The sequence below is a fragment of the Plecotus auritus genome, assembly GCF_963455305.1.
Source record: "Plecotus auritus genome assembly, chromosome: 10".
In the NCBI taxonomy this organism is placed as follows: domain Eukaryota; kingdom Metazoa; phylum Chordata; class Mammalia; order Chiroptera; family Vespertilionidae; genus Plecotus; species Plecotus auritus.
The window spans coordinates 57,134,644-57,162,179 of NC_137785.1; the positions used below are offsets into that span (position 1 = coordinate 57,134,644).

Genomic DNA, 27,536 nt, shown 5'->3' on the forward strand with positions numbered 1-27,536 from the left:
ATATCTTCAGTTCTAAGCATTTATGATATACCAAGATAGACCACAGTTATGAATAGGCCAATAGTCAGGTTTTAGGAAGTCTCTCTTTAATGTGGTGTTTTCTTTGCTTTGCCACTACCACTATCAGAAGAATATTTGAGTACCTGTCAGGTCAACTATCAGTGTGTTCATTTTAAACTGGAACTATTTAGGTTGACAGTACTTGGGACTGCTCATCTCCATAATTGTTTTAATAAAGGCTGTGGCCCCCAGGAATGTGCCATCGGAGGGATTTATTGCGCTGCGTCATTAACATAGGTTCTGGGATTAATTAACTCCCAGCGCTCCAGATGAGTAGAATTTACAGTACGCAGGCTTATAGTCCCCCCTTATCCGCGGCTTCGCTTCCCGCGGTTTCCGTTATGCGTGGTGAACTGCTGTCCAAAATCATTGAGTGGAAAATCCCAGAAATAAACAATTGCTAAGTTTGGAGTTGCATACCGTTCTGAGTAAGGTGATGAAATCTTGGGCCATCGAGCTCTGTCCTGCCTGGGACATGGGTCATCCCTTTGTCTAGCAAACCTACCCTGTGTGTGTCACCTGCCTGTGAGTCACTTAAGCGCCATCTTGGTTATCAGAGAGAGAGACATAGACCATAGTCACATAAATTTTATTGCAGTTTATTGTTACAGTTTCAGGCATTCACTGGAGGTCTTGGAACATGACCCCAGGGACAAGGGGGGATACTCTGCTTTCTTTGAAGTATAACATGAACTTCAGGAGTAAATTTATTTATAGAATTGTAATCACTTATTCAAATCATGATCCAAAAATACTTTTTAAAAGTTTCCTTCCGGTTTTTAGAAGCAAAAAACGCTCCGGATCAGCCACGATGCCTTGATGGCCAATGGAGACGAGCTGAATAAGCAGCTTAAAGAACAGCGTGTGAAGTGCAGCCGTCTTGAGAAACAGTTGCACTCCGTGACGTTTTCCGAGAGAAGGATCGAGGAGGTAAGCCTCCAGAGCGCTCGCATCCGCTGCTCAAAACTGCTCTGCCACTGACAGCTTGGAAAGGTCACATAGAGACGTTTCAGATATTATATTTATTGAAAAACCTAAACTACATACATGGCACTCTGAGCACAGCAGAGTGTAGTCAACATGTCATGGGCATGGCAAGCCAGGGCCTAAACATGCTTGCACTTGTACTGAGAGCCACTATTTACGTGAGAATTAAAGATGGTTGAGGAGAAAGAGAATGCTTTGAAACGGGTTACCTTGGAACTCAGCTTCCTCAGTTATAAGTTTATTAGTCATTTGCAAAACCAAAACAAAGTTACAGGAATATATTTGGTTCTGAAGAGAAGGATGTTGTATTTTGCAACATTAGCAATTTTGTGAAAAAATTTTTTTTTCTAAGAAGCTCTTTGAAAATGCATCTTCCTGCCCTAACCAGTTTGGTTCAGTAGATAAAGCATCGGCCTGTGGACTAAAGGGTCCCAGGTTCGATTCCGGCCAAGGGCATATGGCAGAGTTGCAAGCTCAATCCCCTCCAGTGGTGGGGGGGCGGGTACAGGAGGCAGCTAATCTATGATTCTTTCTCATCATTGATGTTTCTATCTCTCCTTCCTCCTTCCTCTCTGAAATCAATAAAAATGTATTTATATAAAAAAAGAAAATGTATCTTCCTATTATTGTTGCTACTCATGTCTCCCACCTTGCAGTCTTTCTCTGTAGTCTGTTAAACTTGTTCTTGAAGAGAATGGAAGTGAAATAAGATGCCCACATTCTGTTCTGACCGTGGGAGAATCTTCTGTGTCTCCAAAGAGGATTTGAGAAGGGAAATGAATTTTAAGAGTACTCAGATGCATGGGAAGAGGTTGTAACTACAAAATATACTGCTGAATGAAACATAAACATAAATCCCAGAAATAAATACAGAAAGCTACATTTTAATCATAAGGATATAATTACCCCAAGTTAATTTCTAAAAACATTCATTGGGATGAAAAAAGGTATGCAGTTGTTTTTTAAAATATATTTTTATTCATTTCAGAGAGGAAGGGAGAGGGAGAGAGAGAGAGAAACATCAATGATGAAAGAGAATCATTGATCTGCTTCCTCTTGCACGCCCCCCACTGGGGATAGAGCCCACAACCCGGGCACGTGCCCTTGACTGGAATTGAACCTGGGACCCTTCAGTCTGCAGGCCGACGCTCTATCCACTGAGCCAAACTGACTAGGGCAATTTTATTTTTTCATTCGTATATTTAAAAGATGTGCTGCTGGCTTTTTGTAAGTTCCAGGTGACATGAGAAAGTGTATCTTCAGGGTAAATAGTGATTGACACATTTCTGTGAACCATGAACCAAAAGACAAGTTGATCCTTTTACTTTTTTATGGGCCAATTGGAAATTAATACAAAGTGTATATAACGATGGAATTCATTGGAGAGGAAAGAAAAAAGTGTTTCTCCAGACTTAACAGCAAGCTTTTAACACATTCTTTATTGAGTTTTGGCACAGGTTGCCATAAAGTAGTGCATGCGTTTCTACTAAATTAAAACAGAGATATTAATTTCATGTTTACTTAACAACTGGGGGAAAAATCAGTGCTAAATTAAATACAGACAATATAAGTGGCCTAGTTAGCAGCTGCAATTTAGAAAACAAGACTGAACCATGTTAGCTGCCTCCCCTGTGTTTTTACCCCCTGCAGTTTTATAGGAGAATCTCCTAATGTGTAATTTTCTTTTCATTTTAGCTGCAAGATAGAATTACTGACTTAGAAAAGGAACGGGAACTTTTAAAGGAAAACTATGATAAACTTTATAACAGGTAAATCAGAATGCCACGTGTTCTCTCATCCACTTGTCTGAAATCTTGTCTGTCAAAGCACTGGGTATCAGACCATCTAATACTTATTTAAAAATCAGCTACAGGTGATTGCAAGAAATATTTATATTATAAAAGAAAATATGCTTTTGGGGCATTGATAATAAGTTCTTTTTTTTTAATATATTTTATTGATTTTTTACAGAGAGGAAGGGAGAGGGATAGAGAGAAACATCGATGAGAGAGAAACATCGATCAGCTGCCTCCTGCACACCCCCCACTGGGGATGTGCCCGCAACCAAGGTACATGCCCTTGACCGGAATCGAACCTGGGACCTTTCAGTCTGTAGGCCGACGCTCTATCCACTGAGCCAAACCATTTAGGGCGGTAATAAGTTCTTTAATCTGAGTGGTAATGTGTTAACTTAGAAAACTATCGCTTTGTTACCAGTAACAACCGCTGTTGTTCATTGAACACAGACTATAAGCTAGTAGGCCCTGTGCTAAGTACTCTACATACACCATTGTAAATTGCTCACAACAGCCTGGAAATGCAGGCGTTGTAAATGCCCATTTTGCAGACAATGAAAATAAAACAGAATTAAGAACTTGCCCACGTCATTACAGCTCTGGGGTAGCAGAGCTTGTATTTGAACCTCTGTAGGTCTCTCCGAGCCCCTGCTTCTTCCAATGGGCTACCCAGCCCATGAGCTGGGAGTGAGCTGGTGGAGGCAACCTCAGAGGGAAGGCGGGGAGGGCGGGGTCCGGGGGAGAGATCAACCAAAGGACTTGTACGCATGCATGTAAGCCTAACCAATGGACACAGACAACAGGGGGGTGAGGGCATGAGCGGGGCAATGGGGGGATAAGGACACATATGTAATACCTTAATCAATAAAGAAAAAAAAATAATAAAAAAAAGTGTTCACTTACAGTTGTCTCTGTGCCTTACAAAGAGTAGCACAGCATTTCTATTTCAAGATCAATTAAAAGAACTGTTTCGATTTTGTTTATCTGCTTCCTAATTAAGGTATTTTTAAAAATCTCTTGTAATGTTAGAAACCGTTTTCTACTCCACAGCTAAGTTTAGTTAAGTGACACAGGTATCTGTGTGTGTGTGTTTAGTATATGATACTAATAAATTATAAATATACCTTTACATGAAATTAAATTTAAATACATTGAAATATACATGTTAGAGCTGATATCAACAGTTGCTTCTATTGATCATATTTTGTAACATCAGAAAATAGATGATCTACAGACACATCTTTAACTTTTTAACTATGTTTTGTAAACTAAATGTATATTTTTAAAATCATATCTAAGGAGTGTAGTGATAGGTTTTTATTAGTTTTTACTTTGAAGAGAAATGTAGCTTAATGTTAGGCATCATTCCAGTGGTATGTATCATCGGTGTTGCCTAACTGTGGTGTTTATCTTTACGCAGTGGCTCATTATAGTGAGGGTTACAAACAGCAGGTTCAAACATGAGTCAAGTAACATTTGAGGCTCCCAGCAAGGACAGCCTGGCTCAGCATCTCTATGTGGGATTTGCCTTAAACCCTCTTCCAGGTCTTTTGGCCCTAGTACTTGGTTCTGGTCCCTCTCTTGAGCCTTAATTCATTTCACCCAAAGCTTTTATTATACCCCTTGTTTTATATTTCCAGCTCTGTGAAACAATACATAGGCTTATATTGTTTTATACCCAAGTATTTAATAGTTGTGTGTTTGGAAAATCCTAGTTTCAGTATACAGATCACACAACCATATTCGGTGGTGGAGAGAATGTTACCCTCATATTCTCTAAATGAGGAAATTGAGACTCAAAAAAAGTGAGATTTGTACAGAGGCACAGGGCTTTGCTGAGACCCTGGTGCAGGACTGAAACCCAATTCTTTTTATTCTAAACTTGATTTCCGCCCCCCCCCATGCCTCACTACCTCTCTGATTTTAATTGGGTTGGAAAAGTGTGTATTAGAAAGAGAAACATTCATGGAATAACAAAACTGTCAGAGATTCAGAAATTTTTATTGATTTCATCTTCAATACCTTATCATTTCCAATACTTTAACATAGTCTTAAAACAAGAAAATAAGTGCCATTTAGCCATTACCTGTACATTCTCTACTTCCTCCCAATTAGGGGATTTACTGAACATACTTTTTGGAGTAAAAAACTTACCTGCGAATAATGCATAAGTGGAATTTTGAGAAAGACATGTTTTTCTCATTTTACTTTATCACCGTGAAACTTTATCTTTTCATATTAGAAGATGATCTAAGAGTGTAAATATAACTTTGAATGTCTTTTTTTTTCTTTTATGTTTTATGGTTGAGCTACATTTTTTTTCTGTTACGTTAAACAGACTTCATTATGCTGCTTACACTTGAATGTTGTGTCAGGCATATGGAAGTAAATGTGTGTAATGAGTGTCATAACATTGTGTCCAAAAAATAATCCTATCACTTATGCACAAAACCCCGCAAGCACACACATAATAGTAAATAGAAATGTAAAATTCTCTAACGCAGTTTTTTAAAATAATGTTTTCAGAAGTCGGAGAAACTACAAAACTCAACAGAAACTCCGTAACTGCAGATATCAGCATCATTCCTAAGATTCTTTACACTCCTGTGTTTCGTGGCACTGTTATTCATCATTGCCAACAACTAGCACTCATCAAACTACACACACTCTCGGTTTGGTTAGTCATAGTGTTAGCATGTTTGTAAAAGGGGAGCATTTGTTTGTTATCCAAAATTGGCCCGCTGTCAGGAGAAAAATGTGATTTGCAGATTGCATTCTCATCTTCCATTTTCAAATGAAATTTTGAATGTGTTTATTACTTGACAGATGACATATTAGAGAATCATCTGGTAGATAAAACCCTCATGTTAGTATTGGGAGTGAGCCTTTTTTTAATATGTTAAACCATTTTGGATACAATGCCAAGAAATAAGCATAGCTTTAAGAAATGTCAGTTTGAAAACCCAGAATAAATTTTTGGCAATTACATCTTTTTATTTGGTTAGAGAGAAACTCGACACAATATCATGGTAAAGCTGTGTCCCATTTTTGAAGTTAGTATAGCTTTAGGGTGATGTAATTAATGAATGCAAGAGTCCTCCAACGATCCTGTGTAGGAATAACCTGAAAATCAGAAAACATAGGTTTCTCTGCCCCTTGGGGAACTCTGCACCCACTACCATCCAACTCAGATTCAGTCCATTTGAGCTTGGATCCAGAGAATCTGTAAAGGTGACTTTAAGGTATTAACTCCCGGAGAGACTAATCTAATGCCAATATTTTTAAAAAGAGTTGGTCTGATTTTTGAAGATGACATTAACTGTTTTAAGAATTGGGTGAATCAAGTTTTTGCAATGTGATGGTCACCTAATATTCAAAACTTAAAGGAGCCAGGCTGACCCCCATAGACTCTGTGCTCCGTCTCTGTGAAGTGAGCACCTGTCCCTGCAGCCTGCCAGGAATTGTGAAAGCTCGTGTGATCATGTATGAGCACTGTGTGCTTCCCAGAAACCAAACCGAGTGCGTCTGGGCCATCATTTCTCCTTCAATAAGTGAAACATCCCTGATGTAGATATGTATTTAATTCCCATGAGGTCCTAACTGAAGTACCTGTGGGTTTCTTTAGGGGTGATTTAGAGCTTAAACTTCCCTGTCTCCTTAGGATGCCCTGGGAGATTGGAATAAATGGCATTTGTCCTGTAAGAACCAAGATCCTAGGGTGGAATTGCTCAGCTCTATTTCCATCTGACCCTGTGGTTGATCAGGGGGTGTGTTTCCAGTGTGCTGACCCAAGGCTCCAGTGGGCATTCCACGGCAGGGTGCCACTCTGTCACTCCTGCCACAATGGAACAATGAAATGTGCACCACGACCAACTGGGATCCCCTCAGTTGTCACTGTAGGCAATGTACAAAGACATTTTCATGAGTAAAAGGCTCTCAAAGACTGTGCTCATATGCAGATTTAATCATGTACACAGCCTTCACCGAGAAAATGGAGCCAGATGTGTTTCACCATTTATAGCTACACAGATGGCTCCAAGCGTAGAGGAATACAGTAAATTCAAAAGGAATTCCTCATGAAACTGCAGTGGAATGTAATCCTAAATTTAGAGGGAAGATAGCAGTGGACTAAATTCAGATTGACTTACGCTGATTTACACTAGTATTTTGTGGGTTTGGAAAAACCAGGCTGCTAAATTGTTCTTAATTTAAACACACACAGCTTCTGATGTTTCTGCCAGATTAACTGTTGGTGATCTCTTTGCTGGTACTAATGCTATTGGAACACTACTGTTTCTAATTTTTGGCATCTGATATAATGTATACTTGTGCCTATTTCATCATGCTAATTTTTTTCCGGGTAGTACATGTTTTTAATAATATCACACACACACACACACACACACACACACGCATGCACACAAACTGACATGGATATATATATATGTATGCGTTTGGGATATATAATTTGACCAGACAAAGAAATCGTATTTGTTCTTTATTTAAAAATGAAAATGTAAAGGAATATTCTCTACTTTAGTAGGTAAAATACATATTGTGTTTGGACTTAAGTCTAGGTAATTGTACCTTTTTAAAATTAATTAAAAATATTGGTCTATTAGACCCATTCATTTTTCTTTCAGATTCCATATGTGAAAGGAGAACACTGATAGATGAAACAGATGTCCTATTTAGAAAAACTTTCAGAATTCCATTCATTTTTAAGGTCGTGTTATTTTAAATGCAGTAAAAACATTCAAAATGTAAGATGAATGCACAGTGTCTCCTTTGAAAGCTATGACTCCCAGAAAAGTATCTCTTTTGGTACAAAAACCTCAAGACTAGCTGGGAGCAACATTAGGGCAATTTTCAGTAACAACTTTCTTTTTCATTTTCTTCTTCATCAGTACAAAAGCAGATTTTATAAGTTTTGTGTTTCATTTACTGGATTTCAAGTAAGCAGAAAGGTCAAAGCTGCTGATAATTATTCAGTCATATCAAGCTTCACAGATAATAGTTTTCTGCTGAAATACAGATCAAGATCGGTTTTTCCAAACCTGGCCATCACCTGGGCGCTTTGCAAAAGTAGGAATTCTTAGGCCCTGGGCTCTTCATCTTTCAATCTCTCCAAGTGTTCTGTGTGGAGCTGGTCTAGCATCAGTGTGTAGTTGAGGCCAGCATTTGGGAACCGCTGGCCTAAGCGAATGTGTAGTGTACTCATTCCTTCTGTATACCATTTAGTTATATTGCAACTAGTTCTTCCAATCTTGGTCATGGGTAGATTTTAACAACAGTTTAAATTGCTGCGCTTCCCTTAAGGGACAATAATTCTACCTTTGTCATTCTTATCGGAGTGTACTTCTGGGTTTTCACCCCAATCATGTGTTACAAGTAAAACTTGTCCTTAAGCCTGTTGCTTTTTGGTTTTTTAGGACAAAAACTGCCTTATCACTACGTAGCATCAGAATCACTGCCTTGTGGTTCACTATGCTATCACTTTGCGGCTGGTATTTTGTGACTTTGTCATTATCACAGACTCTTGAAAAGTTCCAGATTCTGGGCTAAAGATCAGGTCCCCTTTCCCCGTAGGAAGAGGGTTTGTGTGGGGGAGAAAGGCCCTGTCCGACGGCGAGGCTGAGGTCTGGCGATCGGATTCCTCTGGAGCACGTACAGTATCGGAATTCCTGCACTGGTCCCACAAAAGCCGTTCGCTGCCAGCTCCTCTGACTTGAGAGCTCTAAATTAAGGCCAGTTCCTTTGCTCATCCCACAAACCCTTTCATGTCCCCTAACCGCAGCCTGAGGAAGGCGCCTTGGTCTCACCAGCAGCAGACCAGCACATGTTTCCTTAATTCCTGAGACATGATGACAGCGGTCCCTGTGCCACTAAACGCTTTTCCCTGTTATCCTCGGTCGAAGCTGATTTCTGAGCTCTCCTCGCATGTCCCGTGTGTTTTGCAGTGCCTTCAGTGCTGCCCAGGAAGAGCAATGGAAGGTAAAGGAACAGCAGCTCAAAGTACAGATCGCGCAACTCGAGACGGCCTTAAAGTCCGACCTGACCGACAAAGCGGAAATCCTTGACAGGTTAAAAGCCGAGAGAGGTACATGCGAAACGGCCGCTGGCTTGCACATGTCAGACCCGTGTTGACTCAGTTACTCACTGACCCCATCCGGGCCCACCGGGGGGCCTTCTGTGCGCCAGGCACCTTGCCGTGCGTGGGAGACACAGCCTGTGTCAGCGGCCGTCCGCTCCTTGAGTGTGGTGGTGGCTCACACCGTTCTTTTACTCGTCCTGGCCTTTGGGCCAAAGAAATTGTTTTTTCTCAGAGTCATCCGTATTCAGATTGTCTTGAATTTATTTAATTCTCCTAAATTTTGAGCCTTCCTTCAACAGTTCACAAGTGTTTATTGAGCACCAGTATTTGCTAGGCACTGGGCATCCGGCCGTGGATAGCCCAGGCGCTGCCCGCAGGCGGCATCTATTCCGCAGGGAGGAACGCAGCAGCTAAGGGAGTGTGATAGGTGCAGTGGTGCCAGCGCATCGGGAGGAAGAGCAAAGCAGTGTGAAAAGGCAGTGGCAGGAGCTGCTGTTTGTTACCGGCCCAGCAGGGTGGGTCTCTGTAATGAGCTATCTCATTCTTCGCTGTGACCCTGAACTTACATACCAGAAGCCTTGTCAACTTGTCCTACTGTAAAAATTCCAGTCAGAGTGGGGAGAGGTGGGCAGAGAACAGGAGTACCGGAGGGAGGTCAAGTGCGCGTGTGTTTGCTTTATATTGTTTTTCATGTTGTGAAGAAAAAACAAGGACTGATGATGCAAAAACTGAGGTCCTTGCTGAGTAATAATCCTGAATAAGATTCATGTTATGAGTCTCATCTCACTCTTCTTGTCTCATGGTAGTAAAATAGCTATAATTAACAGTAGATGTTTGACTTCTGAATTCTCCACATACGTTACACACAAATGCACAACTGGGAAATGGAATTATTTGCTTCAAATGTTGTGGCTGTTGCTCACCCGCTACGTGTTCCTTTGGAACATTTGCAGTTTTGTTGTATGAGGACATTTAAAAGTTCAATGCAGGCTCAATTTGAAAAAATTACATATCTAGTCAGGACTCTATGCCGAATTATGATTTAGATCACAATGCCATATTTCATTAACTATAGGAAAGATTTTCTTTCCAATTTCAACATTTCTGAAATTGGCACTTTATAAATCATAACATTTAAAAATCATGTTCTGACTTATTTTTAACATTTAAGAAGGTTGAAACAGAACACATTTAATGATTGATGTAGTCTTAATTTCAGGGAAACACTTCTATTTAAGTGATTAAATCTGATGAAAGATTTCTTATGCATGTTTCTCTAGAAGATTGTCAGTAGGATAAAATGGTGGCATGATTTCTGACCAGGGAATATTTAAAGTTTTCCAAGATTGAGCTTCTGATTTTACAGCTCAGAACTGCGTCCCTACCAGAGCCCTCTGTTTAGGGGCTGCTCAGTAAATTCTTGCTCACTGAGGGAAGTGCAAGCACGCTACATTCCCTCTCTCTTTTCCAAAAACATGTGCATTTCCCTTTCTTAAAGAAAACAGAAATGAAGTAAAGTTTGCTTGCTTCTGTGCTTTTCGTACTTCCCTAGATATTAAGAATTCCAGAACTCTTATCTCTAGACATCTGCACTGGTCTCTGGAAAGACATTCTTCGTAAGGGGTTAGAATCTTGTGGCCTTTTTTAAAAAACCTGTTTATTGTTGCTGAAGCAATTCTGAGGGTTCTTATAAATTATTAAAGCTACAATTGCTAAGTTATTTTATTTAAACTAGTCCATTTCTCATTTTTTATTTTTTACTGGTTCTTGTTTCTCTTTTAGATTTTTGAATAATAAAAATAACTCATGTACGCTGTAAGAAAGTCCAGTAAACAAAAAAAAAAGGTTTTTTTTAAATCTCTCAATTTCACAACCTTGAAGATAATCTCTATCAGTATTTTTGTATTTCCTTGCGGAGTTTTCTATATATATACAGTCTTATAATGCTTTTTTATTTTATGAAATCATCCCTTGAGTATGAATATAAATTCACATCATCATTTATAATAGTCGTCATAGTTTTTGAGGGTGAGGAGGTAGCGTGGATTGTTTAACAATCTTCTGTTGTTGAATTTTTAAATCTCTAGTTTTTTAAGTATAAAAAGATTCTAAACAAATCTTTGTACAGTTACTCATTTATTTTCTAAAGAAAAGTTACTGGAACTAAATCTTTATTTTTATTGCAACTGTTATTTTATTTTTGCTTGAACACCTGAAATTTGTAGATCTAATGATTTGAAGTGTGTGTGTGTTTATGCGAAAAGTTACAATAGAGTATAAGAAAAATATTACAGCCTTTAACCATTTTTTCCAGGGAAACACTAAACCAAAAAATTGAAATTGCCTATTTAAGGAAATCTTATAATGTTTAGAAAGTTGCTTTTTGTATAACAGATTTTGAAATTGTTTAATTTTGCTTTGAAGTCTCTTCACATACTTACCTTTTCATGTATCCAGTGTTCTTTGCCAGAAGATGTTTCCCTGGCCCCTTGTAGTCATTCATCTAACTGGCAGATTATTTTTAAGAATACTCACCTCTTTATTCAAGGTACAAATTAGTTTCAGATTGTGTGAATATGTGGGGAAGGATATGTAAATGCAGCTTGCATTTAGTTAATGCTTAAATTAACTGCATGTGTCTAAGGGCCTGCTTTGAAAGTTCCTTTCTATCTTTAGCTGAAATGCATAATTCCGCATAATGCGTGAGCTTATATTGATCACAGCTGAAGATACTAACTCAAAGGAGTTTGAAAATTGTTTAGTTGAATTGTTCTCTGCACTCTGCTTATTAGTGGTGTGCTTGAAGAACATAATTTTAAAGAGTGAACTGTTATCTCATTTGAATAAAATGCTGTTTAGTTTAACATGCGTTTTGTCAAAATCCTAACGTAAAGGAGGTTATTTTTCGTCTTGTACAGGGTGCTTTGATTTTTCATGTTGTAATTCAGCAAGTCTATTTCCTCTTTGAACTATATCGTCTCCCAATAAACAGTTTAAGAAAGGAAAAATATAGTGGATAATTCTACATAAAATTCAACAGAGAGGAAGTTACTGGTATTCCATAATATCTTTTCCCACTAAGTTATTTTCTTACTAATAATGCCATAGTGTGTTTTTTTAATATCAGCGAACACATGGGGACATAGTTGTTGAAACAAAAATCAATAACAGAAGAAATAATGGAACAAGTTTATTTATACCTATTAGAATGTCCTTCTGAGGGCCCTGATCTGAAAAATTGAAACAATAAAGAAACTGGAGCTCAGAAATCATCTTCCAGATGAGCACGGAGCAGTCCTGTCCTTCCCACTTTGGCTCACTCTCAGAACCCCTGGCAGTTCCGCTAGCCACAGAAATACCCTCCGCACCTTTGCTTTTACATCCTTCTGGCCACATTTACCTTCTTTTTGTTACCTGATCATTCTGACTAGATGTAGTTTTAGCCTCCTCACATAAAATAAAGCATTCCACATTCCTACCCTACTCGCTAAACAAAAAGCAAGTCTATCTCATGAGAATTCATCGTTATTATTAATCCTAATTTTCAGTGTAAAGCCAAGCATTTCACCTCTACCTTCACCTTCAGATTTTCCAAGTATTGTTCATGTTTTTACATTTTTTTCATTTTGTTCACTAAATACTAGCAATTTATACTCTAGAATAACCTTTAACCTTTTATCAATAAGAAAAACTTTCCGTATTTGGTATGAAAAGGCCTCTTCATACCCTAGAGCAGCCGTGGGCAAACTACGACCCGCGGGCCGGATCCGGCTGTTCTGTCCGGTTCTCTTGCTCTCCCCTCCGCTCCTTTACTTTGAATTTATATTAGTTCACACAAACACTCCATCCATGCTTTTGTTCCGGCCCTCCGGTCCAGTTGAAGAACCCATTGTGGCCCTCGAGTCAGAAAGTTTGCCCACCCCTGGGCTAGAGACACAGGTTTCACAGGTCGCGTTTGTGTGTGATTTTTCAGTTTCCAGGAAATACCTGAATTTATTCCATTTCTTCTTAACTGTGTATTTTTACCATTTTTACTGACACGCAGTATTTCTAGCTTGGAAACAGAAAGCATTATAAATGTCAGAAACATGTTTTTGTATAAACTGCAGTCAGTGTGCAAATGCACTTATGTAAAGAATTCTTGGCAAATGTGTTGACTTGCCTTTTTTTTAAGGAAACAGAAACATACAACTTGCATGGAGGACTTGTGATAACCTAAAGCTTTGCGAGCAGGGTGGCATTAGTGGAGACACTTTGGATGACGTGGCTTAGGGTCAGTCCACAGGGAGCCAGAGGGAGGATGCTCGACCCACACAATGAACGCGATGGACGAGCGCACTTAAGGACGTGAGACGAGAGAACGCATTTGCTAGCGAGTTCCTGTGCCTTTTTTTTTTTTCTATGTTTCATGCAGGGAGTGAAAAATTAGTCTATGGCTTTACTGTCCTCAGTAGCTCTACCCTAAGCCCCTGATTGTGGGTCATGGCCAGTGACTGCCTAGGGCAGTGGTCGGCAAACTCATTAGTCCACAGAGCCAAATATCAACGGTACAACGATTGAAATTTTTTGGAGAGCCACATTTTTTAAACTTCTTCTAACGCCACTTCTTCAAAATAGACTCGCCCAGGCCGTGGTATTTTGTGGAAGAGCCACACTCAAGGGGCCAAAGAGCCGCATGTGGCTCGCGAGCCGCAGTTTGCCGACCACGGGCCCAGGGGAAGACAACGGACCTCCATCCCATAATGATGGCTCTGAGTCCATGTCCTTCTAGTTGACGGCATGAGCTCATAAAGCACACACACAGATTATCACTGACACTACCCTGTCCTGGTTGGGAAGCCACTGCTCCTATCTTAACAGATTAGTTCAAAGTGTAGTTGATTAAAATGATGGCTTTAGTTATTACCAGAGAAATTACCTTGTTTGAATAAAAATACTTCATGTTAAATTGGGAAAAGAATATTCAAGGAACCCCAAAAACCAAAAGATACATTTTTTTTTTTTTTTGCATGCTTTTCCGGACCCTTACTAAGTAAGTAAAAATCATAGCTTTAGGAACATATTTTCTTAAGTATTTTAGATAGAATGCTCCTTTGAAGTCCCGGAGGCCACAATTTCCTTCTATTAATACTGCGAAGTTACGTCTTAAGTTTTTGATAAGCAGTGGATCATATGGCCGACATCTGAGAGCGTGCGTGCGTTCGCTCCCGCGGCCCTGGGTGCCAGCGCCCTTTCCTCTGCCCAGAGCGTCGCCGGCTGGAGCCCCCGCGTCAGTGTAAAATGTGTTCTTCCACCGCGTCCTCTCACACCTTTCCAATCGTGTCGACTTTCTTTTCAAGACCAAAATGAGAAACTCGTTCAGGAGAACCGAGAGCTGCAGTTACGCTGTCTGGAGGAAAAGCAACAGCTCGATGACCTTAAAAACCGCATGAAGTTTTACAACCAGGTGAACCCTTTTCTTCTGTAGGATGTAAATCCAGCTTGTTCTCTGCATGTCTTATGCGCAGAGAAAGCACCATTCTAGAGAGAACAGGGATACATATATGTTACTTCAGTGATCACTTCCTGGTATCAGGCAGCTCATGTTCGTTCCGTGAGGCTGATCTGCGTAGTTGGAATGTGTCCTGCACTTTCCATTCATTTCTCACTGTGAGCTCTGACTTGCTCTGTCTTCTGCAGGAGAGCGATGTTAACGCTGAGGAGCTGAGCGAAGCCCTTCTGCTCATAAAGGTAACTTTCTGACCCTCCCCGTGAGTTTCATGTCTACGTGGACTGTCCTGGCACAATGCAGACCGTCTCTGTAGCCCTCACACGTGGAGAGTGGATGATGCAGGAAAGAGGTCAGGTGACATTGAGTTACGGCATATGCATGTTTCGTAAGGACATCAAAATCACATTAAAATAGACCTTAAAAACACTTGTCTACAGCACTTGGTTCAACTGTGACAAACATTTTTACTTTTACATGCCTGACGGTAAAACTAATCACCAATTTTCTCTCCTAAGAGACCTGGTATACACTGTTTTTGTTGTTGTTAATCCTCACCGAGGATACTTTTCCGTGGATCTTTAGAGAGGGGAAGGGAGGAGAAGAGACATCGACGGGAGGGAGACACATCGATGGGTTGCCTCCCACATGCCCCCGGCCAGGGCTGGGGATCAAGCCTGTAACCAAGGTTATGTGCCCTTGACTAGAATCGAACCCAGGACCCTTCAGTCCACAGGCAGATGCTCTATCCACTGAGCTAAATTGGCTACGGCTCACACTATTATTTTAAGTGAAATACTGAATCATAAGTGTTACCAGAAGATACTTTCCAGTCCTAGGATATTCTGTTGTTTACAGGAAAACATGAGAAAACGCATTTCTTTCCTTTGAGATCATCACAGTGTAGATTTTAATCAAATGAAGAAATAGAAATCAAAATAAATGTACATGATTTCTTTTTTATCTCATGAAGATATAAACTGTTTTTCAAACTCTTTATAATTGTTCCAAATGTCTGTCCAAATACAGTTTCTATGCCAGGACTACTTTATTCCTGGTGGAAAATGGAAATATATCTGTTTTCAATTAATGATTTTTCCTTGCTATATCTATATTAAATCACATTATTACATTTTAGAAACTCTTGTTTTCAGTAATAAAACATGTTTTTGTTTTAGGCTCAAAAATCACAAAGAAATGGAGACCTTTCCTTTTTAGAGAAAATAGACAATAAAAGTCATAAAGATCTAGAACGCTCCATGAGGGAGCTGCAAGCAACTCATGCAGAGACCGTGCAAGAGCTTGAGAAGACAAGAAACATGCTAATCATGCAACATAAAATTAATAAAGATTACCAGGTAATGCAACACACGGCTTGGAGGGAAGCCTCCTGTCATGCTCTACGAGTGATTCACCTTCCTAACCAGTATCATGTGTTACCTTGTTACAATCTGCGGGCATGTGTTACCACATGCCTGGAGTTCTCATAAATATAACTAAGTAATTAGGAGAAATAGTTTTAAGACAAGTAAAAAATTTTAAATGCCTGATTTTACTTTTTTTATAAATATACTAGAGGCCCAATGCACGAAAATTCATGCAAGAGTAGGCCTTCCTTCCCCTGGCTGCTGGCACTGGCTTCCCTCCGGCATCCAGGACCGGGTTCCCTCCTCTGGCTGCCAGCAGGCACCCGGGACCCAGGCTGCTTCCCTCCTCCGGTCGCCCGCAGGCACCCGGGACCCAGGCTGGCTTCCCTCCTCCGGTCGCCCGCAGGCACCCGGGACCCAGGCTGGCTTCCCTCCTCAGGTCGCCCTCAGGCACCCGGGACCCAGGCTGGCTTCCCTCCTCCGGTCGCCCACAGGCACCCAGGACCCAGGCTGCTTCCCTCAGGCCGCCCATAGGCACCCAGGACCCAGGCTGCTTCCCTCCTCCGGTTGCCCGCAGGCACCCGGGACCCAGGCTGGCTTCCCTCAGTCCGCCCATAGGCACCCAGGACCCAGGCTGGCTTCCCTCCTCCAGTCGCCCGCAGGCACCCGGGACCCAGGCTGCTTCCCTCCTCCGGTCGCCCTCAGGCACCTGGGACCCAGGCTGGCTTCCCTCAGTCCGCCCATAGGCACCCAGGACCCAGGCTGGCTTCCCTCCTCCAGTCGCCCGCAGGCACCCGGGACCCAGGCTGCTTCCCTCCTCCGGTCGCCCTCAGGCACCTGGGACCCAGGCTGCTTCCCTCCTCCGGTCGCCCGCAGGCACCCGGGACCCAGGCTGCTTCCCTCCTCCGGTCGCCCGCAGGCACCCGGGACCCAGGCTGCTTCCCTCCTCCGGTCGCCCGCAGGCACCCAGTACCCAGGCTGGCTTCCCTCGGGCCGCCCACAGGCACGCGGGACCCATGCTGGCTTCCCTCCAGCCCCAGCTTTGTCCGGAAGATGTCTGGTCTAATTAGCATATTACCCTTTCATTATTGTAGATTTTTATTTATTTCAGACAGGAAGGTAGCAGGAAGAGAGATAGAAACATCAATGATGAGAGAGAATCATTGATCAGCTGCCTCCTGCACGCCCCCTACTGGACATGTGCCCTAATTGGGAATCAAACCATGACCTCCTGGTTCATAGGTAGATGCTCAACCACTGAGCCACACGGGCCGGGCTAAGACCCTAATTTTAGAGTGCAAACTCGCCTGGACTAGAGTCACTACATTCTGCATACAAGGTGCGGGGATTCTGAAGTCCCCACGGCCCCTCATACACAGCCGCAGCCGCGGAAAACCTCCTCCGCCAAACGGAACCGGCTCTAGTGGACCTCACTTCTGGTTTTGTGAACAGCCCTGAGGGTGAATTGTTAAGCCATAAGCTATTCGAGGCCAGGAAACGGGGTTACAGTTCCTGGCATGTGCGGGGGCTAGAAAACGCTTGGATCCTACTTGCTTTAAAAAATGAAGATGGAACTAATCACACATGTTGAAACGTGTTCTCTCTCATTTTTTAGATGGAAGTTGAGGCAGTGACCCAGAAGATGGAGAATTTGCAGCAAGATTATGAGCTCAAAGTGGAACAGTATGTCCACCTTCTGGATGTCAGGGCTGCGCGCATCCAGAAACTAGAAGGTAGTGGGCTCAGTTCCTTGTTCGCACGGGAATGGTTCGTAATCGTTGAAATGTCACCCTAAGCAGCACTCACAACTTCTTTCTGCCTTTTTTTGTTTTGTTTTCAGTTTATAACTACAATAATAGTTCACCAGAAAGGCGGTTTTTATCGGATTTCTTTTCTACTCGGGAATGTGTAGTCATTTCCTACTACTTTTTGAACTCAGTGTTGCTTGCAGGCAAGATTCAGAGTACCGCACACAGTCTCAGCCTAACGGTACCGCCTCGTGGCTGGTGTCTCCTCTAAGGAAGCTGTGCATCTCAGACCAGCAAGCCTGCTTGCTCTTTGCCCGGTGCATCTTGCGCAGCCCCATCACCGGGCCTTTGTCCACTCCGTGTGCGCCTCCTCTCCTCTGCCTGCAAGACACACCTGCCCCGCTTCAGAATCTAAGTGCAGGCCCGGCCCGGAGCTGCTCCCACCGCTCGCCATTCCTCCGCTGGAAACGCCCTCCCGGTGATTTCAGACTTGAGCAAGTGTGAGAACCCCAGGGGAACTTGTTTCCCGTGCCGCTCCCTGGGCCCTCCCCCTGGACCTGGCACCCATAACGCTGTTTTTTAAAAAATAACTCCAAGCAGCCGGCTGGTGTGGCTCAGTGGTTGAGTGTCAACCTGTGAACCAGGAGGTCACAGTTCAATTCCCGGTCAGGACACATGCCCAGGTTGCGGGCTCAATCCCCGGTGTGGGGCGTGCACAAGGCAGCCGATCCATGATTCTCTCTCATCATTGATGTTTCTATCTCTCTCTCCCTCTCCTTTCCTCTCTGAAATCAATAAAAAATAGATTTAAAAACTGAACTCGAAGCTATTCAGATGCAAGTACAAAGCTATGCTTTGAAAAAATACTGCCTCAGCACTTACAGCTTTCGCTCTCATGCGCTCAGAAACTGTGTTTGGGGATTCCGTTCTTTGGTTTCTTCACTGTTAGAGCATTGCATAGTCTCTGTGGCTTCTATAATCAGAGGTACTTTACCTCTCATGTCCCGTGATTACAATGCTTAATCCAGTGGTTGATGCCAGCAGTAATTTTACACTTAAAAACTACTGAGAATCCTGAAGGCCTTTTGTTTAACGGGTTACACTTACGATATTTATTACATTAGAAATTAAAAGTGAGAAATGTAAAAAACATTTAAGTCATATTAAAATAATAAGTCCATTACATGTTAACATAAATTACAGCACTATATTAAAATCCTCACTCAAGGATATGTTTTTATTGATTTTAGAGAGAGGAAGGGAGGTGGGGAGAGGCGGGGGGAGAGAGGAACATCAATATGAGAGAGAAACCAATCGGTTTTCTCCTGTACGCATTTTTTTTTAAATATATTTTATTGATTTTTTTACAGAGAGGAAGGGAGAGGGATAGAAAGTTAGAAACATCGATGAAAGAGAAACACCGATCAGCTGCCTCCTGCACACCCCCGACTGGGTATGTGCCCACAACCAAGGTACATGCCCTTGACCGGAATTGAACCCCAGACCCTTGAGTCCGCAGGCCGACGCTCTATCCACTGAGCCAAACCGGTTAGGGCTGTACGCATTTTTTTTTTTTAAAAAAACAGTATTTTCTATACCAAAAAGTAGTGAGAAGAGTGAGATTGTTTTGATTTTTTAATTGTTTAACATTCTTGCAAATCTTTTTAGTGTCTGGCTTAATAGAAAACATGTTATATCTGCTTCTGCATTGAATCTGTTATGATGTCACATAGCATGTACGTTCTGGAAAATTTCATCATACACTTGTGAGAGAATTAGAATGAAAAAAGCAAATAACATCTTAGTACTATTTCTTAAATACTTCTGATCTATCAAACCTTCAGAACAGTTTCATGGACCGTAAAGGTTCCCAGACCCCACTTCGAGAACCACTGCTCTAAGTAGAGGGCTCAGTAAATATCTTTATCCAACTGGGCAGGCTTTCCAGAAGTCACAGGGCAGTGTGAACCTTTTATGTCAAGCCGTGCTCAATAGAATTTGCTTAATGGCATTTTCCCAAATAACAAGGCGGTCACAGAGTTGGAGATTTTCCTTCAAGTCTTACTAAATCTTTATCGGCATATTTTATGTGTGCCCTGAATTCATGGTTCAGTCCATAAACGTGGTCAGGCTGAACACATCCTACACAAAGTGCTAGGCAGCGAGTACAGACAGGGAAACAGCTCCGGCGCCCCCCGCAGGAGCTCACAGGATGTGAACAAGGAAGCGGACCGGGTCCACAAGGTACCCGGAACCACTGAGGAAAGACCGCCCAGGCATCCCTGCAGATTCAGGGGACCCTCCACACTCCCGGTTGGGAGTGTTTGCTGACAGAGCCCCCCACTAAGTGAAAGCTTGGGAGTTTCAGGGCGGGGATGAGGCAGGTGGAAGGGGGTGTGGGAAGCACTGCTAGTCACTCGGGAAACTGCGTGTGGAGCCTCCGAAGGGGACCCGGGTCAGGAATCGTGAGGTCCTGGTTGCCATCCTGAAGAGTGGGGACCTTACGCACCTGGAGAACCTGGCGGGGGGGGGGTTTGAAGTCGGGGTAACACACCAGACCTGCCTTGTGGGGGTGGCTTTAGGTATGGGGAGAACGAGTCAGGTGTGAAGGAAGCGAGGGGTTTCATGCTGGCCCGGGCAGTAAGCACTGGGCAGGAAGGCAGCCTCAGGGGAGATGGAGAGGATGCGGCAGGTTGGACCAAGCCGCAGGAAGCGGCGGTGACTGTGACCCTGCCAGAAACGAGAACGTGCCACCGCAGGCAACTTGGCGAGTGCTACCACCCCCACTCGAGATGCAAGCACAGAAATAACGGGGAGAGCATTGGAGACATTCTATTCGATACACTGAATTGCACGTGCCTCGGGGATGTGTGGGCAGACGGCTCAGCAAACCATTAAGTATCGGGTCTGGAGTTCAGGAAAGAACCCTGAATGGGAAAATAGAAACCAGCCAAAACCTGTTTGGCTCTGTGGATAGAGCGTCGGCCTGTGGACTGAAGGGTCCCGGGTTCGATTCTGGTCAAGGGCATGTACCTTGGTTGCGGGCACATCCCCAGTGGGAGGTGTGCAGGAGGCAGCTGATAGATGTTTCTCTCTCATCAATGTTTCTAGCTCTCTATCCCTCTCCCTTCCTCTCCGTAAAATTTCAATAAAATATATTAAAAAAAAAAAAAGAAAAATAGAAACCAGAGCATATTGATAGTAGCAGAAATCCCTGAAGGGGGTGAGCTTGCCCAGGGCAAGACCTAGACGAAGAGGAGGTTGAAAACAGAACCCCCGCAAACTAGCAGAAAGGAAACCCTAAGGGAGCGAGAAGAGGGGCCGGAAGAGAAGCGGGGCAATGCTGCGAGGAAGCCCCCTCTGAAGAGGGCGCGGTCACCCGTGTCAGTGACGCAAAGAAACCAAGTCATGCCCGGACCGCAGTCCACCCGCTCCGGCAATGAGCTGGTTACCGGTGACTTTGCTCGAGTCGTTTCCCAAGAAAAGTGAGCAGCTGCTGTTTGCGGAGGGTGAAGGGTGTCAGAGGAGGAGGGAGACACAGTGTAAATCACTCTTTCTAGACATTTGGCTATGACATGGGGAGGGGATGTGTATCTTGAAAAAACGGTATCTCTTTTAGAGAAGTGTAGTTGACATAATATTAAACCACATCACTTAAAGTAGACAGTTTGGTGAGTTTGGGCCTATGTATACACCTGTGAAACCATCACCAAAATTAAGATAACAAACATATCCATCACCCCCTCAAACACAGTAGAAAAGTATATACAGGATGGGGCAAAAGTAGGTTTATAGTTGTTCGTATGGAGCAATGACACAATAGTTGATAATAATACAAGAATAAACTGTTTCAAGTACTCACAACTACAAACCCACCTTTGCCCCACCTGTATGTTAATAGCCTGAAGGGCAGGAGCTGTGGGAAGAGAAGTTGGCTCCGTAGGAGAGAAGGCACCAGAGCACGGGCCGGGGAGCAGGTGCACCCCAGGTATTTCCCTCGTCTGTTGGTTCAGAGGCCTTGCCCTAGTTCCTTCCCCGGGGGATGGCCTGTGTTACAGTTTAGGCCAGCCGTGGGCAAACTACGGCCCGCGGGCTGGATCCGGCTGTTCTATCCGGTTCTCTTGCTCTCCCCTCCGCTCCTTTACTTTGAATTTATATTAGTTCACACAAACACTCCATCCATGCTTTTGTTCCGGCCCTCCGGTCCAGTTTAAGAACCCATTGTGGCCCTCGAGTCAAAAAGTTTGCCCACCCCTGGTTTAGGCTGTAATTTTGTTGTTTAATAAACGAGGTCAAAGCAAGTGATGGATTTCTGCATAATATATTATTATTTACAGGAAAACAGTGTGGTCCTAGAATTTAAGATGGAGGCTAGTCCCCCAGAGCCCTCAGACTTCCCTCCACTTCAGAAGCCACTTTGTGTCTTCATATTCAGTGTCTGAAATCTCTAAACCGTGTGTCTTCTCCTGCAGCCCAGTTAAAGGATATTGCCTATGGCACCAAGCAGTACAAATTTAAGCCAGAAATCCTGCCAGATGACTCTGTGGATGAATTTGATGACACCATTCACTTAGAACGGGGCGAGAACCTGTTTGAAATCCACATCCACAGAGTCGCCTTTTCTTCGGAAGTGTCGCAGGCGTCCGGGGACAAAGATCCTCTCACCTTCTGTACCTACGCCTTCTACGACTTTGAGTTACAGACAACGCCCATCGTGCGGGGCCTCCACCCGGAGTACAACTTCACTTCTCAGTACCTCGTCCACGTTAATGACTTATTTTTGCACTATATTCACAAGAACACAGTCACCCTTGAGGTCCACCGGGCGTACAGCACAGATTACGAAACAATCGCAGCATGTCAGTTGAGATTCCATGAAATTCTAGAAAAAAGCGGTCGGATATTTGGCACAGCAAGCTTGGTTGGTAAGCACAATGTTATCTACTCCATCGTTTTTTGAGCACCCATCTTGCACCAGTCCCTCTGGTAGGAATATATCCATGGAAACCACAGCCCTGGGAGGAGGGACAGACAGGCCGACAGACGGCTCTGCCGCAGCGCTTGGTGCCCTGATGAGGACATGTTCTCCTCCTCCCAGGAGCCTTAGGGGCGACCGTTCCCGGGGAAGAGAGCTGAGGAGCGGAACCAGTACTGGGGTGTGCCCGGCAAAGCCATACAAGGGTGCGTGCTCGGCCCAGCACGGCTTTCCCCCTGTACTGGTGACCCGGCTGAGTCGGGAGGTGCCAAAGATTCCTTCAGGCTGCATTATAACGTGGAATTCATATTTATAATTCTGAGGTTTCATATTGTATCTGTCAGTCTGTATAGAGTACAACTTGTTCAAAAAGTACTGCAGCATTAAGAAGTCTGGGGTGTTTGGTTCAATTGTTTTATATTTCACAAGGAGTGGAATAATATAAATTGGAAGATCTCAAACATAGTTTGACAGTTCTTTAACAATATGTAACATACAGTGAAACTCATACTTGCAGAAGTAACTTTATTTTCTTCATCTCTGCTATTTGCCAATCACACATCATTTGTGCGTGTCACATATTATTTTACTCAGTATAAAATTTATAGTTTCAATGTATAGTACCATTGATGTATTTTTTACTGGTATATATTTTGATTTATGGGGCTGTTTTAACAGCGGGTTTCTATATTGATCTGTAGGAACTACAGGAGACGTCCCAAACTTCGGCACAGTGGAATACTGGTTCCAATTAAAAGTTCCCGTGGACCAAGCGATTCGCCTTTATCGAGAGCGGGCGAAGGCTTTGGGATATATGACATCAAATTTTAAGGGGCCAGCGCAAAGGCAGTGGGTAAGCCTGTTTGACTTTAGGACACTTTTATGACCCAGAAATTGTATCATATTCTTTCTATGTCATGCTTTAAACTGAAATTATTTTCTTTCACAGCCATCAAGTGGCTTTTTCTAACTTTTTATTTTGAAATAATCATAGACTTGCAGGAAGCAGCAAAAATAGTACAGAGAAGTCCTCCGTACCCTTCACACAGCTGGTCCCAGTTGTAAGATCCTACATAGCTGCAGGACAATATCAAAACCAGGAAGTGGACATTGTACAACGCTATTAACTAGGCTACAGACCTCATTCAGATTTCACATGTGTGGGGGAGGAGGAGTTCTGTGCAGTTGATCATGTGTCTATGTTCATGTAACTACCACCACAGGCAACACACAATCCTCCCATCACCTCCTGGGAGCCCATCCTGTGCTGCCCAGCGCACTGGAGAAATAGAACAGCCGTCCGGTCATCACACATCGAGTGACTGTCCTTACACTCCCCACTGTGAAGGAAATACATGGCTATTATTGGACTACAAAATGAGTATGCTCGCTGAGAACTGGACCTTTAAATGCAGTTCCTTGGGTTCAAACTGTGTTTCATGGAGTCTTAATGGCCATATTTCCAAAAGAAAGAATGTCACGATCCAGTGAATGCAGAAAGCACTGAATTGAGCAAAGTTAAATAGAATGTTTGACTTTAGGACTTCTCATGTGTAACGTGATTCTCAAGAGTAAGCATAAGTATGCAGTTATGTGGAGTTACAAAGGGATAGAATATCGTAGAAACACTGTAGAATGTCTGCTCAGGTCTTAACTATCTTTCTTCATTTGGAATTGCCCTTACTCCCAGTCCGTGGGCTGGGCCCCCAGTGTCAAGCTTTATGTTTGGTGATCCTGTTCTCTCCTACTCACCATCCAATTATAACTAACTAGAGGCCTGATGCACAAAGATTCATGCAAGAATGGGCCTTCCTTCCCCTGGCTGCCAGCACCGCCTTCGCTCAGGCCCAGAGCAGCCTTTCTGCCTTCCCACGCTACCCAGAGGCCCGGAGCTGCTGGTGCAGTGAGGAACATCTGTGTTGTCACCATGGCGACGACGCAATCATTTCGCCCTGCCCCCGGCCGCTAGGCACCTGCGTATGCAAATTAACCTGCCATCTTTGTTGTGTTAATTTGCACACTCACTCCTGATTGGCTAGTGGGCATCACGAAGGTACAATCAATTTGCATGTTTCTCTTTTATTAGTGTAGATTAGGAATATCCACCTGACCCCAGTTCAGCCAATCAGGTTCTGCTTCCCGAGATCAAGAGAAAGTAAGACTCACCATGCCTGGAACATGCAAAATTAGGAGCTTCTACCATGTGAGCTAGCAAAGGAAAGAAAATGGGTCTGGAGAGGAATGAGCAAGCAGCCCGAGAAATAGAAACTGGATGGAGATCCATTCCGGTGGCTTCCCGTCCTATTACCTTCCTAAGGCCCAGCCGCCTTCCTGCTACAACAGTGGTCCATGAAATAGCCCATTAGGCTTATGTGAAAGTCATTTTATTGTCATATTTGCTAGTTGGAATTAGTTCCTGTAACTTTCAATTAAAGAACCATTACTAATATAACACTGATTCCCAAACTTAAGAAAGAATGGCCCCCTTTGCCAGAGATCATCTTTCTGGACACACTTTCGGAAATGCTGTTGTGGAAAAGGGAACTAGAAATAGAAAGGCCAGATTGTTTATTTAGTTTTATAGTCTAAAGGTTTTTAGACTCCCCATTTCTGGCTTGAATGCGTCATTTACAGTTGGAATTTGGCTTCTGTGGGTGGACTTGGGAAAGATGTGGAGGGGGAGCTTTGTAAATCATTCCTCTCGGCCTTGTATAGCTGAATGCAAACTAGCCAGGGAAAGCAGCATTGTGTGTCCCTTCTCAGTTCCCCTCCTCACACCACGAGGCATTCCACGGAGGAGATGAGGACCGGTTCTGTTGCTCTTCTCCAGTAAATTCTCTATCAGGGTCCCAGGAGCTCAGTCCAGATTCAGAACTGCAGTGAAAGAGGGGCTCTTGTGGGAGGCAGAGAACTCCCCAACACGAGCCTGAGCAGGCACGGAAACAACGCTAGTATTTCTTTGTCCCAGATCACAGCCGCTGTGCTGGGGTAAAGTCAGTGCAGTTGTTTGCTAACGCGCCTGCGCACTGGCTGCCTGAGCCCAAGGGGCCGGAGGGCAGTTTCTAGCTCTGCCTGGTAATCTCTTTTGCTCATCTCTCTCCTGGAATGGCCACCCAGTCCTAGCTTTTCATTCTCTCCAAAGCATAGCTCTGATCCTGTTCTCTAGTTCTTTATAGCAGTTACTAGTATACTTTGATATACTGGCTAATCTTGACCTCAGCTATCTGCTTCCCAAACCCCATTGGTTCAGGATGAGGGCCAACCCAAATACAACAAAATTATCTTTCTTGGTGGGGCCCATCAAGTTCATTGGATTCTCACTTAAGACTGGGATATAAACAAATGGCTGGCATGATCGAAGGATTAGCTCTTAATAAAATTGTGAAATAGAGAACATTGGTCTTTGGACCCATCTGCTCACTTGACTCAGTTATTAAATAGAATTAAAGAACATCATATTAACTTTTTCTTGATTTTAACAGCAATCTCTACATGTATGTTCACTCTTCTATGTTTGTTGCTTATAGCATAGGATCATTTGTTCACACATATTCCAGTGAATATTGGTTTGAATAAGAATCGGGATTCTTTTACTGAGAAATTCAATATGAAGTGAAAATATGCAGCTTTTTGTCCATTTACAAAATCATTTGGTTTGGGGGTTGGCAGCTGCTGTTGATCAAGTTATTGTATATTAACTATAATGTAATATGTATGTTTTTCCAGCTAAGTCAGCAAGCACCCAAAACTGCTCAGCTCAGTTCTACTGATTCCGCAGATGGCAACTTAAATGAACTTCATATTACAGTGAGATGTTGCAACCGCCTGCAGGCCCGAGCAAGCCACCTTCAGCCACACCCATACGTTGTGTACAAGTTTTTTGATTTTGCAGACCATGACACGGCCATCATTCCCAGTAGCAATGATCCACAGTTTGATGATCATATGTGTTTCCCAGTGCCGATGAATGTGGACTTGGATCGGTACCTTAAGTCAGAGTCTCTGGATTTTTATGTGTTTGATGATAGTGATACCCAGGAGGATATGTACATAGGAAAAGTCAGTGTGCCCCTGATTTCATTGGCACATGACAGGTGCATCTCAGGTAAGCCTATTTCTTAATCTGTGAAATTGTAAAAACAAACCTAAACTATTCTTTAGTATTTTGGATATGTTGTTCAGTTTAATTAATCTTCCTAACCATCTCAGATCATCTTTGGGCCTATAATATATTGTTTGAGTGATTTTTTTTAGTAGTTGTTCCAAGAATTACAATATTTATTTTAGCTTATCACAATCTACTAAAAATTAATACTAACAATTTCATTAAAATATAGAAGGTTTACTCCAATATAATTTTATTCCCTCCCCCCTTCTGTGTGCTGGTTGTCATATTTATGTATATAGAATGCCTATATCTGTTAAAAAACCAACAATATAATGTTACTAGAGGCCCAGTACACAAAATTCGTGCACTGGTAGGGGCCCTAGCGGCTGCCAGCCGCCAGCCAGGGCCTCCTTCTCCTCCCCCGGCTGGCCCTGCCCCCGAGTCGAATTCCCAGATGACCTCCCAGTCGGGACAATTTGCGTACTACACTTTTATTATGTAGGATAATTACTGCTTTACATAACCTTACATTGTTTAAAGAAATTGAGAGAAGAGAGAAGATACATAATTATAGGAGACTTTTTTACATTAACCTATGTTTTTTGGCATTTCTTATATTCTCTTATTTCTTCCTCAGCTGTCTGGTGTCACTTCCTTTCTCCAGTATCCTTCATTTCTTTCAGTCCTTTGAGCTATTATTTTTATATACTTTTTGTCTTTATACAAGTCCAACAATATAATTTTACAATTATTGTTTTATGCAGTTGTCTTTTAAATCAGTTAAGAGAATAAATTAGGAAAAAATAGATCTATACTTTTGTAATTACCTATATAATTACCTTGATTGGTCTATTCCTTTATGTTGATTTGAGTTGCTATTTGGTCTCACTTCCTTTCAGCCTGAAGAACTTCT

The 27,536-nt window shown here is 42.8% G+C and overlaps 1 protein-coding gene across 4 annotated transcripts in view; it reads left to right on the forward strand.

Annotated features, from left to right (window-relative positions):
• Window positions 1–27,536, forward strand: part of RPGRIP1L (RPGRIP1 like) — an 81,795-nt gene that overhangs the window by 24,565 nt on the left and 29,694 nt on the right. For 3 of the 4 annotated variants that reach the window (XM_080643925.1, XM_080643927.1, XM_080643926.1), the window contains 10 exons: window positions 844–990; window positions 2,743–2,816; window positions 8,804–8,943; window positions 14,277–14,383; window positions 14,617–14,667; window positions 15,604–15,783; window positions 17,408–17,525; window positions 22,013–22,465; window positions 23,217–23,368; window positions 26,242–26,620. In XM_080643925.1, the coding sequence (XP_080500051.1) occupies window positions 844–990; window positions 2,743–2,816; window positions 8,804–8,943; window positions 14,277–14,383; window positions 14,617–14,667; window positions 15,604–15,783; window positions 17,408–17,525; window positions 22,013–22,465; window positions 23,217–23,368; window positions 26,242–26,620 (1,801 nt within the window). Of the gene's footprint in view, window positions 1–843; window positions 991–2,742; window positions 2,817–8,803; window positions 8,944–14,276; window positions 14,384–14,616; window positions 14,668–15,603; window positions 15,784–17,407; window positions 17,526–22,012; window positions 22,466–23,216; window positions 23,369–26,241; window positions 26,621–27,536 lie in introns of those variants that run through there. The other variant, XR_013959171.1, reaches the window with a different exon arrangement.